The sequence below is a fragment of the Nyctereutes procyonoides genome, unplaced genomic scaffold, assembly GCF_905146905.1.
Source record: "Nyctereutes procyonoides isolate TBG_1078 unplaced genomic scaffold, NYPRO_anot_genome, whole genome shotgun sequence".
NCBI classification, from domain to species: Eukaryota; Metazoa; Chordata; class Mammalia; order Carnivora; family Canidae; genus Nyctereutes; species Nyctereutes procyonoides.
In genome coordinates this window covers 17,028,946-17,043,452 of record NW_026575147.1, presented here as the reverse complement: position 1 = coordinate 17,043,452, position 14,507 = coordinate 17,028,946, and the positions used below count along the sequence as shown (strand labels likewise).

Sequence of the window (14,507 nt, the reverse complement as noted above, 5' to 3'; positions counted from 1 at the left end):
GGTTTTAACTAAAACTGGGCTCGCAGAGCTCTGAAAGTTCCATTCATGTAATCTCAGGATATTAGTCCACTTGTGTTGAGTGCCTGTTACATGTAGAGAACTGAGAGGTGGGAACCAGGAGGGTACAAAATAAGTAGAAAGTACAATTCACGAACCACGATACTAATCAGCACATGTACAAAATAATAAATATAGATCCGAAAGATTTAAGCAATAATATTCAGCAAATTAAACATGTCTGTGAACCAGATACTATGCTAGATGCTCGGAAGACAGGAGATACAGCCGCTACTCTCAATCTAGTAGGTGAAGACATCTGTATAGGAATTTCCAGTTACTTATGTGATAAAATGAACATCAGGGAAAATAAGAAACACTGAAGATGACTGTATTTACTTCTACCACCTGCTCTAAGCTTTAGTCCCATTGAATCCCTTATGTTCTGCTGAACGTACAGTTTTTTCGTCATGTGCATGTATTGTGTATACATTTTTTCTCTGATAGAAATACCCATACCACCTCTTCATTGGATAGAAACTCCCAGTCCTTTAAGATTTAGAGTAAATAAATGTAACCCCTTTGGGAGATCTTTAGTGACACCTTCAGGCAGGTTTAGACCATGCATCTTGTGGTCCCCTAGTGGCTGGCGACACAGACATAGCCGTATATGCATGGTGTATATATAAATTCATATATGCACACACACATATACACATGTGTACAGTAATTAACAATTTGTATGTCTGTTATGTCTGCTAACCTGTGTTTTCCTGGAGAGTGATCACATTTTGTTTTTTATCCTGAATAACAAATCGCTTGGCAAAGTGTAGGAATTCAATGCATATTAGATAAATGAATAAAAGGAAATATTTTTTGGTCTTGTTAGGAATTTCGGGAGCTCCTGCAGTATCGAGATAAGTCAGACAAAACCCTTGAAGCAAATGAAATGTTGCTTGAGAAACTTCGGCAGCGAATACAAGACCGAGATGTTGCTTTGGAGGTATGTACCTTGATTTTGTTTATGGCACTATGGATTGATTATTCTGTTCACATAGGTACTTAAAAATATGTGTACACTTAATTTACTGCTTTTAGAGTTGGTCTTCCCTTCCTTTATATTTTCATTGTATACGTGTGATCACAATAGTGAATCCTCAGGAGCTTTAGGATCCTTACTTTCCTTACAGCGGGCTATAGATGAAAAGTTCTCCACCCTGGAAGAGAAAGAAAAAGAACTGCGTCAATTTCATCTTGCTGTGCGAGAACGTGATCATGACTTAGAGAGACTGCGTGCTATTCTCTCCTCTAATGAAGCTACCATGCAGGTAAGACCACAACCTGTCTTGAGATCCTTTTCCCACTTAGATTCTTTTTTTTTTTTTTTTTTAATTTTTTTTTACTTATGATAGTCACAGAGGGAGAGAGAGAGAGGCAGAGACGCAGGCAGAGGGAGAAGCAGGCTCCATGCACCGGGAGCCTGACGTGGGATTCGATCCCGGGTCTCCAGGATCGCGCCCTAGGCCAAAGGCAGGCGCCAAACCGCTGCGCCACCCAGGGATCCCCCCACTTAGATTCTATACCTGAAGTATCAACCCCTTTCCCTCATTATCTGAAAACCAAGATATTTGCTTTATGAGAAAAAAAAAATACAAAAACAACAAAAATAGCCATCATTATAGATTAGGAAGTAAGAAGTGTTAGTACTTCTGCTGTGGACTTTGTAGGGGGAAGCAGTGAATATGGATTTTCAGACATCCTTCTGATTTGTTTCTAATCCTTGTCAACATCTATATACTTTTACATGAGCATTGCCAGCATACAACTGTTACAATGTTGTTTTCTCATTAATACTATATACATATCCTTGTATAGCCACAGTCAGAACACTTGATTATTAGTATTTACTCTGGCTATTTTCGCATATATATTGTAGAGCTTATATATTTAACCATCTGCCACTTCTGAAAGAAGTCCTTCGCTTCCTCTAGAGCATAGCCTGCCTCCTCAGAAATACTTCATTTATCATATACATTATATTTATTCTCTAAACAAATTAGCTGAGAGTTTCTAAAACCAAAGAAAAGATTAGTACGGTACTGTCAGATTAGATAATAAGTTTTCTTCTTTTGCAAAAAATTGGTAATTTAGGAGATAAAGTTGGATCAAGTCTTGTTTATCCTGTGGAGTGTGGGGTGGTCCTTTGACTTATTTTTGCTTTCTTTTACTATAGAGTATGGAGAGTCTCCTGAGGGCCAAAGGCCTGGAAGTAGAGCAGTTGTCTGCTACCTGTCAAAACCTCCAATGGCTGAAAGAAGAAAAGGAAACCAAATTTAGCCATTGGCAGAAGGAACAAGAAAGTATCATTCAGCAGTTACAGACATCTCTGCATGACAGGAACAAAGAAGTGGAGGCAAGACTTTAGTTAATTAAAGCCAATTGGTTTGGTGATTACATAATCTCAGTCTTGGATTGGGACTCTTTATGTCTGGGAGGCCAGTGCCCCAAGTCTCAAATTCCATCCTGTGCCTGGGCAAGTCATTGGCTTTCACTGAGACTTTTTTCCTCCACCTTCAACTCAAGGTGATAATTATCTTTCTCAAATAAGTCATGTGAGAATTATAACTAAAACACGCACCTATAATATGATAGCTAACTTTTATTAGTGATGGTGCTCATGCTTTTAGGCACTGCTGTAATTGCTTAATGAATCCTAACTAATTGAATGTGACAAGTCTATGAGGTATATATTATTGTCCTTCTTTTACAGACAAGGAAACAGACTTCTAAAATGAAGGAACTTGTCCAAAGTAGCATAGTTCTTAAGTGGCAGAACGAGGAAGCAGTCCAGGCAATGTGGTTCCACAGTTTTAACCACCAGTACTACCTCTAAGTATAGAAGTAGGAACTTTGTCACCATGGTAATCAGTATAGTGTTCATTCTTTTTCAGCTTATCATTTTATGTTTCCCCTATAAAAGTTATATTGGGGAGAAAATAAATAAATGGACTGAGTGTCCATTTCTTTTCATCTAGTATTAATTATTACATACCCTGAGCAAGCATATGTAATATTTCACCTAGAAAGGGCAAGGGCATACTTGAGAAAACAACATGTAAGTGATCATTATAAGTATTTTTCTTTATTGTTAGTGTTCGTTCATTGAGCGTGTTTTTACAGTCTTCTGTGTACCAGATCTGTGCTAGATCTGGGGAAACAAAAGTAAATAAAACATGGTACTTGTTCTCCAAAATCCCAAAGTTCTTTCTTCTATAACAGATTCTTAATAAACCTCTTGATAAGTAGCAGAGGGACTTCTTTCCTCCGAAACTTACACTGTCCCTTCCGTTTCAGGATCTGAGTGCCACCTTGTTCTGTAAGCTCGGACCTGGGCAGAATGAGGTAGCAGAAGAGCTGTGCCAGCGCCTACAGCGAAAGGAAAGGATGCTACAGGAACTGCTAACCGATCGAAACAAACAAGCAGTGGAACATGAAATAGAGATTCAAGGCCTGCTTCAGTCTATGAGCACCAGGGAGCAGGAGAGCCAAGTAAGGACTAACACACAGACCAGAAGGGTGTCAAGTGCATTTATAGTCAGTCTCTGAATAGGGAGTCTCTGAACTTTGTAGCATGTGTGTGTCTGTGTGATTTCACAGTATGTCATGTTAAGGTTTCTTCCTTCAGTCGTTACCTAGACGACAGTTTTACATCCATCAGCAGAGCATGCAATATTTTTAGAGCGCTTTGCATTGAGAAGGGTGCCTAAACAATACACGTGCCCATTAACTGCATTATGTACATTTTTTTCCTTAGTATTCTGATAATTTTGAAAGAAGGGAATATAGGGTTCATGAGTATTTGGATTTTTGATTCTTAATTATCAAGACTTGAGTGATAGTTTCTATTTCTAGGCAAGGTATGGGAAAATGTACACTTGACATATTTTTTCTTAATTCCTATAAAATCTGAATTATCTTTTTTTTAAAAAAAAATATTTGAGAGAGAGAAGGAGCAGGGGGGAGGGGCAGAGGGAGAAGCACACTCCTGGCTGAGCAGGGAGCCTGTTACGGTGCTCAATCCCAGGACCTTGGGATTATGACTTGAGCTGAAGGCAGACACTTAACCAACTGAGCTGCCCAGGTGCCCCTAAAATCTGAATTATCTTAATAGGAAAAAAGATTGTGTTCTTTTCAAAGGCTGTGATGACAAATTATCTTATAGTAACATGGGATATATTAATCTTACAATACTGGTACACAGGTATTTCAACAGTCAGCTCTTTTTTTTTTTTTTTTTAAGATTTTATCTATTTATTTGAAAGAGAGAGAGTGTGAGCATGACTTGGAGGGAGAAGCAGACTTCCCACTGAGTAGGAACCACCCTCTTCCCCCTTCCAATGCAGGGCTTGATCCCAGGATTGTGACCCAAGCTGCAGGCATATGTTTAACGGACTGAGCTACCCAAGCTCCCATCAAAAATCAATTTTTAATTTATCCTTATTCCCAGGTATCTTACTCCTCAAGGCTAGAGATGTGTGCTGCATTTCAAGGTCCAGTTACTCAGAATCCCCCCAGCCAGTTTTGGGGAGGACTAGATTCTCAGCATTTGCCTTTGTTATTTGACCATAATATTCTCTAATGCTTCCTTATATCATGGTATGGTTACAGCCCTCTTTTCTAATCCTCAGGCCCACTGAAGTGAATATACATTTCCTTAGAAACATGTTGCCGTGAGCTGTAGAAATTGCTTCTAGAATAGACCTCACAAAAGCACTGAATTATTTGTCTTTGGAAGGAGGCTAACAAGTCTTTTCGATGAGTGTTCTCCTTAACCCCTTTGTAACTTGAAGTAACTAGTTTATTTCACCTAGAAAGAAATATTACACACTGCTGATAGTGGAAGCCAGCAGATGACTGAAATTACAAAAAGATTGTTTTAACTCAAGAAAGAGAGTAATGGCTGCATTCTTCTAGATCTGCTTTTAAAATTTTACATCAGAAGAAATTCCTCTGGATAGCTTTTTAAAAACAGATTCCCAGGCTCGCTCCTGGGACAGAAATTAGGAGGTATAGGTAGATTCAAGAATTTGCATTTCTTACAAGCTTTCTTCTACAGATTTTTATTCAGGCAAATTAACAATGTACTGTTACCTCTAAAATGGCTGTGTCCAGATCCCTAAAGATCCCAAATTTTACTTACAAAAAATGTAAGGTTACTCTCTTATTTCCCTTAGAAATTATGACAAGAGCGTAGCTTCTTATTAAAACAGTAGTCATTGTCCTCAGAAACAATTGGTACTGATAACAGCTAATACAGTTCTGATTCATCATCTTTTACTCCCAGTAATTTTAGTCCTAGTTTATTATTTCCAGATTTTCTGATTAAATGCAGGCTTTCTGTGTGGTAGTGGTCACAAATAATGTTCTAGATCTTTTCCTTATTATGCCATCACTTGCCTTAGAAAACTGGGATTTGAAATTAAATAAATGGAGTTTGGTGGTTTTGAGGTTCAGATTTTCTGGATTGTCTGGTCTGATAAAAAAATGTCTCCATGAAAAAAAAATGTTTCCATGTAACTGATATATTTAATAAATATATATTGAAGGCCTACTATGTGCCAGACACTGTGCTTGTGATTCAGCACCAAAGAAAACATCATAGAACCTGCCCTTAGGAAACTTATATCTAGTTGATAGACAATGAGCATAAATCAAATGACAGTAAGTGTGTTGTAAAAAAAAAACTTAGCAGGACAAGGAGAGTTGGGAGTAGAGAAAAGGTTGCTGTTTTAGATAAGATCTGCAGAGGAGGCCATTCCGATGAGGTATCATTAGGAAAAGATATGAAGGAATAAACCAAACAAATGTTTGGGTGAAGAACATCCAGGCCAGAGGCGCAGGTGTCTGCATAAAGGACATCTGCTCTCCCACAAGGTGGAATCTCTGCATCTTGGTCTGGAAGAGTTCTGGCAGGGCCAACTTCATATTGTTTTATCTGTAGTAGGTATGTTACACACCGTTTTCCCAGTGTTCTTCCTTGGAGAAACTTTCTTTCCACTCCTCAGCTATTTTTCCCTGTAAACTGAAAGCAAGGAAACTATTTTGGTGGAGCCCACTGGCTTTTCATAAACCGTTGACTTTTAACGAATAACTTCAGAACACAAATTTTGTTTTATTAGAGTGTCTTCCTAAAGGTATGTTTGATTTCCTTACTAGGCCGCTGCAGGGAAGATGGTGCAAGCCCTTATGGAAAGAAATTCAGAACTACAGGCCCTGCGCCAGTATTTAGGAGGGAAAGACTTCATGGTTTCCCAAGCACTCATCTCTAACCAACCCACAGAAGTTACCTCCAACAGCCCTCATCTTGGAGAGCAGACTGATAAAGTAAGAATTATATGCTTGTGTAGATGTTCATGCCAACTGCCTTTTCTCTTTATGTGTGAGGCATGTGTCTGATGATTTTAATACCAAATTATATGAGAACATGCCAGGTCCTTGTCATTGTGATCATGGTTCCTGCACCTTTCTAAATCCCCTGACTCTTCCAATTTTTAGGGTTCAGTGCATATACCCTCCAAAGATGATAGCATTTCCCTGACTGCCAAAGGGGATACCAGTATACCCAGGTCCTCATTAGGTAAGTATCAAATTTAATTTCACTAAGGAACCTTTTGTCTTTTCTTTCTGTAACTCTGTTAACAGGTTTGGCCAAGAATCTCCCTTTTCCTACTTTAATGGAAAAAAATAAGTTTATATTTCCCTGAAAGGCTGAAGACATGTCTATTCTAGAAAGAACTGCCCTTATCTTATGTTGAATTGAGACTGTTGTTCTGGGTATACAGTTTGGCCCCAAAAAATTGCCTCCCAATTATTCTTTCCAGGTAGCTGGAAATGCAGAGGCTCAGAAATGCAGGAGGTAGTGTTTCCAAACCTACACGACAGGACCATGGGGCTGACACCTTCTCCTGGGTATCTTTCAAGCAGGCCAGGGCTACTCACGGTAACTTGATGTAATCTGCATTACAGTGTTGAGAGGGGGAGGCAGTGTACTGGGCAGGATCATAGCCATCTAAGAGATGGTTGTATGCTTTGAACTCCCTAAAAACAAACTCTCTACTATACATAGTAGGAGCAAAACTTAAATGAGTCCTGGGGATTATTAAAGTCTCTGAATTTCACAGAGCAAAAGTTTGGGATCTAGGGTAGCATTAAGGAAGAGATATACCCAGTGAGTTCTAGAAATGAAGCTCACCATCATTAATGAAGTGATTATAGTGCTATATAAGAAAGGTAGTGGACTTGGAGAATTAATTTATAATTTGTTAATGATATTAAGAATGTAAAGGGGTACCTGGGCGGCTCAGTTGATTAAACAGCTGACTAGATTTCAGCTCAGGTCTTGATCTTGGGCGGACATGAGTTTAAGCCCTGTGTTGGGCTCCATAGTACCTACTTAAAAAAAAAAAAAAAAGAATATAAAAACTTTGTGTCAGTGTTATAGTGTAAGGTATTCTGGAATTCCATAGATAAGTCATGCAAGTAGTTATTTTTTAGTAGGAAAACTGTCTCAGTCAAAGAGTAAAGAATGCTGGATTTGTTTAATTTACTTCTTATGCACCTCTTTTCAGAAAGTATCGTTCTGCAATTTTTTATTTTGCAAATTTCAATCTTCTAGAAAAGTAAAAATAATGGTGAATACTCATATACACTTTTATTAAGATTCGCCACCTATTATTTTGCCACATTTGCATTATGTCTTTACATGTACACACACAGATGTTTTTTTCTAAGCCATTTAAAAATTACTTAGATATCATGTCACTTCATTTCTAAATACTTCATTATGTATTTCCTAAAAGCAAGGCCATTCTCATACATAACTAATTCTCATATTCAGGAAATTTATCCTTGGTATAGTCCTGACACCTAATGTACAGTCATATCCAGAGATCCTGTTGTCTCAGAAATGTTCCCGATGGCTGTGTCTCCCCCTCCAAGATCATAAATGCATTTAGTTGTCATGTCTCATTAGTCTCCTTTAGCCTAGAACAGTTTTCTAGCCTTTTTTGTGTTTTTTGACATTGGCATTTTTTTTTAAAGATTTTATTTATTTATTCATGAGAGACACAGAGAGAGACAGGCAGATACATAGGCAGAGAGAGAAGCAGGCTTCATGCAGGGAGCCTGATGTGGGACTTGATCCGGGGTCTCCAGGATCACGCCCTGGGCTGAAGGCAAACACTCAACCCCTGAGCCACCCAGGTATCACGACATTGGCATTTTTGGAAACTCTGGGCCAGCTAATGGCCCTCAGTCTGGTTCTGATTGTTCCTCATGGTTCGATTCAAGTTAAACATTTTTGGCAAGGACACTAAAGGGTGGGACGTCTGAGTGGCTCAGCGGTTGAGTGTCTGCCTTTGGCTCAGGGCATGATCCTGGAGTCCCAGGACCGAGTCCCACATCGGGCTTCCTACATGGAGCCTGCTTCTCCCTCTATGTCTCTGCTTCTCTCTCTGTGTCTCTCATGAATAAATAAATAAAATCTTTAAAAGGATACTAAAGGGTGAGGTCTTTCTGAGTGCACTACGGCAGAGGAGTACATGATGGCGGTTTGTATTATCCTTGGCTACGATTACATCTGCCACACCTCTCCATTGTGAAGGCTCATTTCTCCTTCTGTGTTTAGACCCTCCAGCTAACATCCTGAGAGGCTGACATTTTCCTCACAGCCACTCACCCAGGAGTTCTAGGTATCCTTTCAGCCTTGCCCAAACCAGCTGTTATGTTGGTAGTTTAAAAAAGGGACTTCTCTTTCTAAAATTTCTTCCTTGTTTATAAGCATCTGTTCTTTCATAAAGAGCTGCCCTTTCCCTATTATTCTCCCCACTTTCATTTTTTTTATATCAATGTGTTCTAATATTCCTTTTTTTAAAAAAAATCATTATTTGTTTCTGTCATTATTCCATCTGATACCCCAAGTACCCTCGATTTGGCCAGTTGGAGCCCTGTCAAGCTGCTCCTCTGTCCTTTTGCTGTTTCTCCATCCGTTTTTCAGCACTTCCATACTTGCTGGCACAGTGAAATGTTCTGTGATCACCTTTCACTTTCCTTGTCTCAGCCCTGGAACTGTCCGTTACTTCAGGGAGCCCTGGTTCCTTTAAGTGGTTAATGATAGTTAGGTACTAATATCTGGGCATAAGATAGGTTCGTAGCCACAAGTATGTCATTTGCTTCTAGACCCTTTTAAGTGAACAGAGCTAAGGGATGTGTGTGCATATGTGTGTATTTGATCCTGATTTCTCTAATTCTAATTTAACAAACAGGTTTTTTTTTGCCTTATTTTGTATTTGTATTTGCCTTTATTTTTTTTGACATCAAGAAACCGGTTATGTCTAACATCAATATATTTACCCATTTGCACAATACACAAAAGTAGGTTGGAATTGCTACATGAATACCACTGTCAACAGTAAATCTATTAAATAATGTTTTAAGATTTCTTTTTATTATTTTTTAATCCTTAGACTATTTCCCACTGCGGGTATACAGTTAGAATAGTAAGTTCAAAAAATTACTTGGATTAATTTTTTTATTTTCTGGATGCTTATATTGTTTATTTGCATATTATAGGTTCATTTATTTATGTTAACATTCAGTTTTAGGCTTTTTCTTCCCCATTATTGCTGAACTAACTTTGCACATTAGAAATAAAACATTAACATGGTTCACAACTCAAATATATAAAAAAAGTATGCTCAGAAGATCCATAAACTTCCATAACATTCCTCCAGTTTTGGGTGCCTGGGTGGCTCAAGTAGTTGAGTGTCTGCCTTCAGCTCAGGTCGTGATCCTGGGGTCCTGGGATCGAGTCCTGCATTGGAAACCCCGTGGGGAGCATGCTTCTCCCTCTCCCTATGTCTCTGCCTCTCTCTCTGTGTCTCTCATGAATAAATAAATAAAATCTCTAAAAAAAAAAAAAAAAGCATTGCTCCAGTTTTCACCCCTCCCTTGAAGACATCCAATTTCTGGGTTATCCTTCGTTTCTTTTTGCAAAGTGAGAAAGCAGTCCTATGTCTGTATGTAATATGTATGTGTGTTCTTTCCTAATATAAAACATTCTACAGGGGATCCCTGGGTGGCGCAGCGGTTTGGCGCCTGCCTTTGGCCCAGGGCACGATCCTGGAGACCCGGGATCGAATCCCACGTCGGGCTCGCGGTGCATGGAGCCTGCTTCTCCCTCTGCCTGTGTCTCTGCCTCTCTCTCTCTCTCTCTCTCTCTCTCTCTCTCTCTCTCTCTCTGTGATGACTATCATAAATAAAAAAAAATAAAAATAAAAAAAATAAAAAAATAAAACATACTACTCTAGATGTCTTTTTCTGTACCCAACTTGTTTCACTTAATATATTTTAGAAATTATTCCATATCATAAAGAGTTTCATCATTCTTTTTTACAGTTGTATGTAATACTTCATTGCATGTATATACTGTGGTATATTCAGTCTTCTTTTTATAGACATGTGGTTCAATTGCTGTGTTTTGCTATTACAGGTAATGCTACAAAGAACAACCTGTGTGTATATTTTTGTTGTCTTTATGAGATTGTGTATTTGGACTCAGTTCATCAGAAACAAGGTAGCAGAAGTCATATGATGTTATAGTGATTAAAACTAGTGCTGTGTGTTCATTTTTAGGAGACCAGGATACAGTTGCAGGGCTGGAAAAAGAACTGAGTAATGCCAAAGAGGAGCTTGAGCTCATGGCTAAGAAAGAACGAGAAAGTCGGGTGAGTGTTCTAGTAAGGCTAATTTCTAAATTCCTGTTATTTTCTTTCAAAATAGTTTATATAGAAAAGAGTACAACTGTCCAAGTATAACACCTAGGCCCAAATGCAAAGTAAGGCTTTTTTTTTTCTTTCTGGAGAAAAATAGAATTGCTTTATGTATACATTTTCTCAAAAGATGCTCTTAATGTTTATAAATGGAGACCATTAAGTTTTTAAGTCTGAAAAGACAAATGCTGATTGGCCCATTGCTGGTTGGAATAATTGTAATGGACTTGTGAAAAAATGAGATACTATATAATTGCTGCTTGGAAGTATGATGTTAGAATCCATGAAATTAGTATTAGAAACATGGAATAGAAGAATTTGGGGGATGATCATTGATGTTCATTGAGTTCTTGCTATATGCACTGCACTGTACTGGGTAGTTAGATTAGCACTAAGGCTTAAGCACTGCAAAATAAGTGGTATTGGCCCTACTTACAGATGAAGAAGGTGAAACACTGATTTTTTATTTATTTATTTTTTAACATTGAGATGGGAAGGAGCGCCTGGGTGGCTCAGTCAAATAAGCATCTGACTCTTGATTCCAGCTCAGTCAGAATCTTAGGGGCATGAGATTGCAGATTTCTTTCTCTCCCGCTGCGCCCCCCCCTCCCCCACTTGCTTATGCAAGCTCTCTCAAAACAAAACAAAACCCTAGAGGTGGGGAATTGTCATAGAACTAAGACATACCAAAGCTGATTTAAATTCAGGTCTTTTGTGATTTAAAATCATTGGTAAGAAGCCCTTACTTGGAGCAGATCATTTTCCCATTATGCTGTATTTCTAGCAATAGAATTTTCATGGGCTCCTGCATTAAGTTTACTTGCCTTCTCAGATTTGTTCCACCTCATTGCCAGAATGAGATCTATAATATAAAACCTGTATTCATATCTGTGGTAAAATTGTCTTATTGTACCTCTTAATTTCTCTTATTACTGTATTTCTTCTTACAACCAGACTCCTGTTATATGACTCAAGTTTTGAGGTTATGAAATTGTGTGTTGTTTTAAAAATCCCCTAGTTCCTCTCCTACTTTTGGGTTCCACCCTAGCATTATCTGATTACTCAATGTCAGATATTTCAGTTTCCATATGGCATTCCTGTCTTTCTCATATATGCTTGTTTCAGAGTAATGTTAACTTTTTGGCTCTGTCCTGTTTGGGGGAATCATAAAATTAAGACTATGTATAGTTGTTTTGAGTGAGTTGTATTTAGTTATGCTGCTTAACTTTTATGTTCTTAATCAATTACCAACCTCTCAGTTCGATGCCATATATATTCATTATCACATTCTGATATTAGATATATGCCAAAAGCCGTGTGGGTTTTCCTGAATTTTTAAACATTCCTTCTACCACCTTGAAATAATAGTAATAGTGGTAGTAACAGTTATCATTCACTCTTTGCCTGCCAGCCACTTTTAAATACATTTTTTCTATTCTCACATAGCCCTGAAATGTAGGTATTATTTCTGTTTTACAGTTGAGAAAACTGAAGCTCAGTTTAAATGTTGTGTAGGAAGATTATGCCAAGATTTAAAGCCCAAACCCATGTCTGCTTGACTGCAGACCTTTATCATGCTGCAATGTTTTCTTCTTCATGTTTGAATTTTTCTTATATGGGGCAAATACCTGGCTATATAATGGTAGAGGTCTCTGAAGGGAGCCTAATAGGTAACACTCCTTTTTCCATACCCAAGATCCAAACAAACTGAGAAATAAAACAACGTAGTGGCAGATAGTTTGGTATTTTATCAACTGCATTACTGATAAAGGCTTAAGTAGAGAACTTAATGCAAGAACCAAGGGGCCCTTTAGCCAAGCCCCAGAATTAGGTAGACTTATCTACCCTAATCGCAGACAACATTGGGCCTCTGCATACCATTCTGCATGGTGAGAAAGAGCCTGCCCTTGGAGAAGCAGTGGCAAAAAACAGGCTTCCTGCAGGCAGGTGCCTCCAAAAGAAGAAGAAAGATGGAGCGGTGTCAAGCCTGCCTGGTTTCTTCTTCCCCAGTATACCATTAAGATAAGCCCCTTTACCTGCCTGGGGCTGAGTAAGGGATGGAGAAAGGTGAGGAGTTATACTAACTGAGGTCTTTCAACAGGGAAGAGTAAATGAGGAGAAGCATTTCTTCCTAATGCACCACAGGAGCCCAGAACATCAAATAACTTTGTGTAGTTATAAATCATCATCAGCTCACAGAGTAAACTGTCAGCATTGATGGAATTCAAAGTAAAATTCTTACTGCTTATGGCTTACATGTTATATCTTAAAGAAAGAGGTGCTGCTTTGTTTAGGAAGCTTGGCTATACCTTAAACCAACTGTATGTCATCTGTCTTCCTTGTCACACCAATTTCTTTAATTATCTCAAAATATAGTTCCTTATGGTGTATACTTACAAATAACTTGCTATTACCATAAAGAATACATGGATGTGTAGAATCTACAGGGCATTATAACCTCGTGTTCTGAGTCTGCTTCCTTGAGTTTACATTCTGAATCTCCCACTTCGTAGCTCTGGGACTTTGAACAGGTTTTCTTGATTTCTCTGCCTTAGTCACTTCATCTGTTTACTGGGGAATAGAAGAGTAGTGATTCAGTTGTTGGGAGGATTGACTCATCTACTAATGGTGACCAATTTTTTAAAGTAGCAGAATAAACTCATTAATTAAACATTTGATATGTTTGATAGTGCTAATTAAAAAAGTGCTACCATTACAGCTTCCCATTAAACACCCTTTGGTACCACACTATGTGGTTTATTGATCTGATCCAGTAGAACACTACTTGTCTTCTAGTTGGCACTTGCATTACTGGCTGATGGTGATCTAGTATGGAAAAACTTTGACCTTGGTATTCAGAAGTAATTGTGACAGATACTGTGTCTTCTGTCTACTGACTTCAGGATTTCTTTTCTCCACAGATGGAACTTTCTGCACTACAGTCCATGGTGGCCGTGCAAGAGGAAGAGCTGCAGGTGCAGGCTGCTGACATGGAATCCCTGACCAGGAACATACAGATTAAAGAAGACCTCATAAAGGTCTTTCAAAGCTTTTTAAAGATCGTTGAAAATGACTATAGCTCAGAATACCTGTGGGTCATCTTCAAACATTTGTATATTTTGAGTCCCTTGGCCAGTCCTTATTTCCTTGATGTGCTTTGAGCCTTTTAATATCATCATATTTTTGACTAGTATTAGAGTTGCTGAGATTTCATAAAGAATATATTATTTCATATGGCTTATCAATATTCCACTTGGAAATATGGTAGACTATTTGTTCCTTTGCTGCTCTGCCAAATAGCAGGTTACAATTCCAAGATCAGGAGTCACATGCTCCACTGACTGAGCCAGTCAGGCACCCCATGGATTTATTACTAGCTTTTTTTTCTTGACTTTTAGGACCTGCAGATGCAACTGGTTGATCCTGAAGACATACCAGCTATGGAACGCCTGACCCAAGAAGTCTTACTTCTTCGGGAAAAAGTTGCTTCAGTAGAATCACAGGGTCAGGAAACGTTAGGAAATCGAAGACAACAAGTAAGCTGTTAGAATATAAACTTTATTTTTACTGTGACACAAACAGTGGAAAAGCTGTCAATCTTCAGTTATTTCTGAAGGGGTCTGTTGATGGGATTCCATAGAGAATTTGTGCTCTAAAGTTTCCTGCCTTGGTCTGGAGCAG

At 38.5% G+C, this 14,507-nt stretch overlaps 1 protein-coding gene across 16 annotated transcripts in view; it reads left to right on the top strand.

Annotated features, from left to right (window-relative positions):
• Positions 1 to 14,507, top strand: part of LOC129501357 (myomegalin-like) — a 182,000-nt gene that overhangs the window by 110,898 nt on the left and 56,595 nt on the right. For all 16 annotated transcript variants that reach the window (XM_055312440.1, XM_055312437.1, XM_055312430.1 and 13 more), the window contains 9 exons: positions 887 to 1,000; positions 1,188 to 1,325; positions 2,231 to 2,410; positions 3,352 to 3,546; positions 6,214 to 6,381; positions 6,553 to 6,634; positions 10,690 to 10,781; positions 13,748 to 13,864; positions 14,225 to 14,362. In XM_055312440.1, coding sequence (XP_055168415.1) covers positions 887 to 1,000; positions 1,188 to 1,325; positions 2,231 to 2,410; positions 3,352 to 3,546; positions 6,214 to 6,381; positions 6,553 to 6,634; positions 10,690 to 10,781; positions 13,748 to 13,864; positions 14,225 to 14,362 — 1,224 coding nt within the window. The remainder of the gene's footprint in view (positions 1 to 886; positions 1,001 to 1,187; positions 1,326 to 2,230; positions 2,411 to 3,351; positions 3,547 to 6,213; positions 6,382 to 6,552; positions 6,635 to 10,689; positions 10,782 to 13,747; positions 13,865 to 14,224; positions 14,363 to 14,507) is intronic.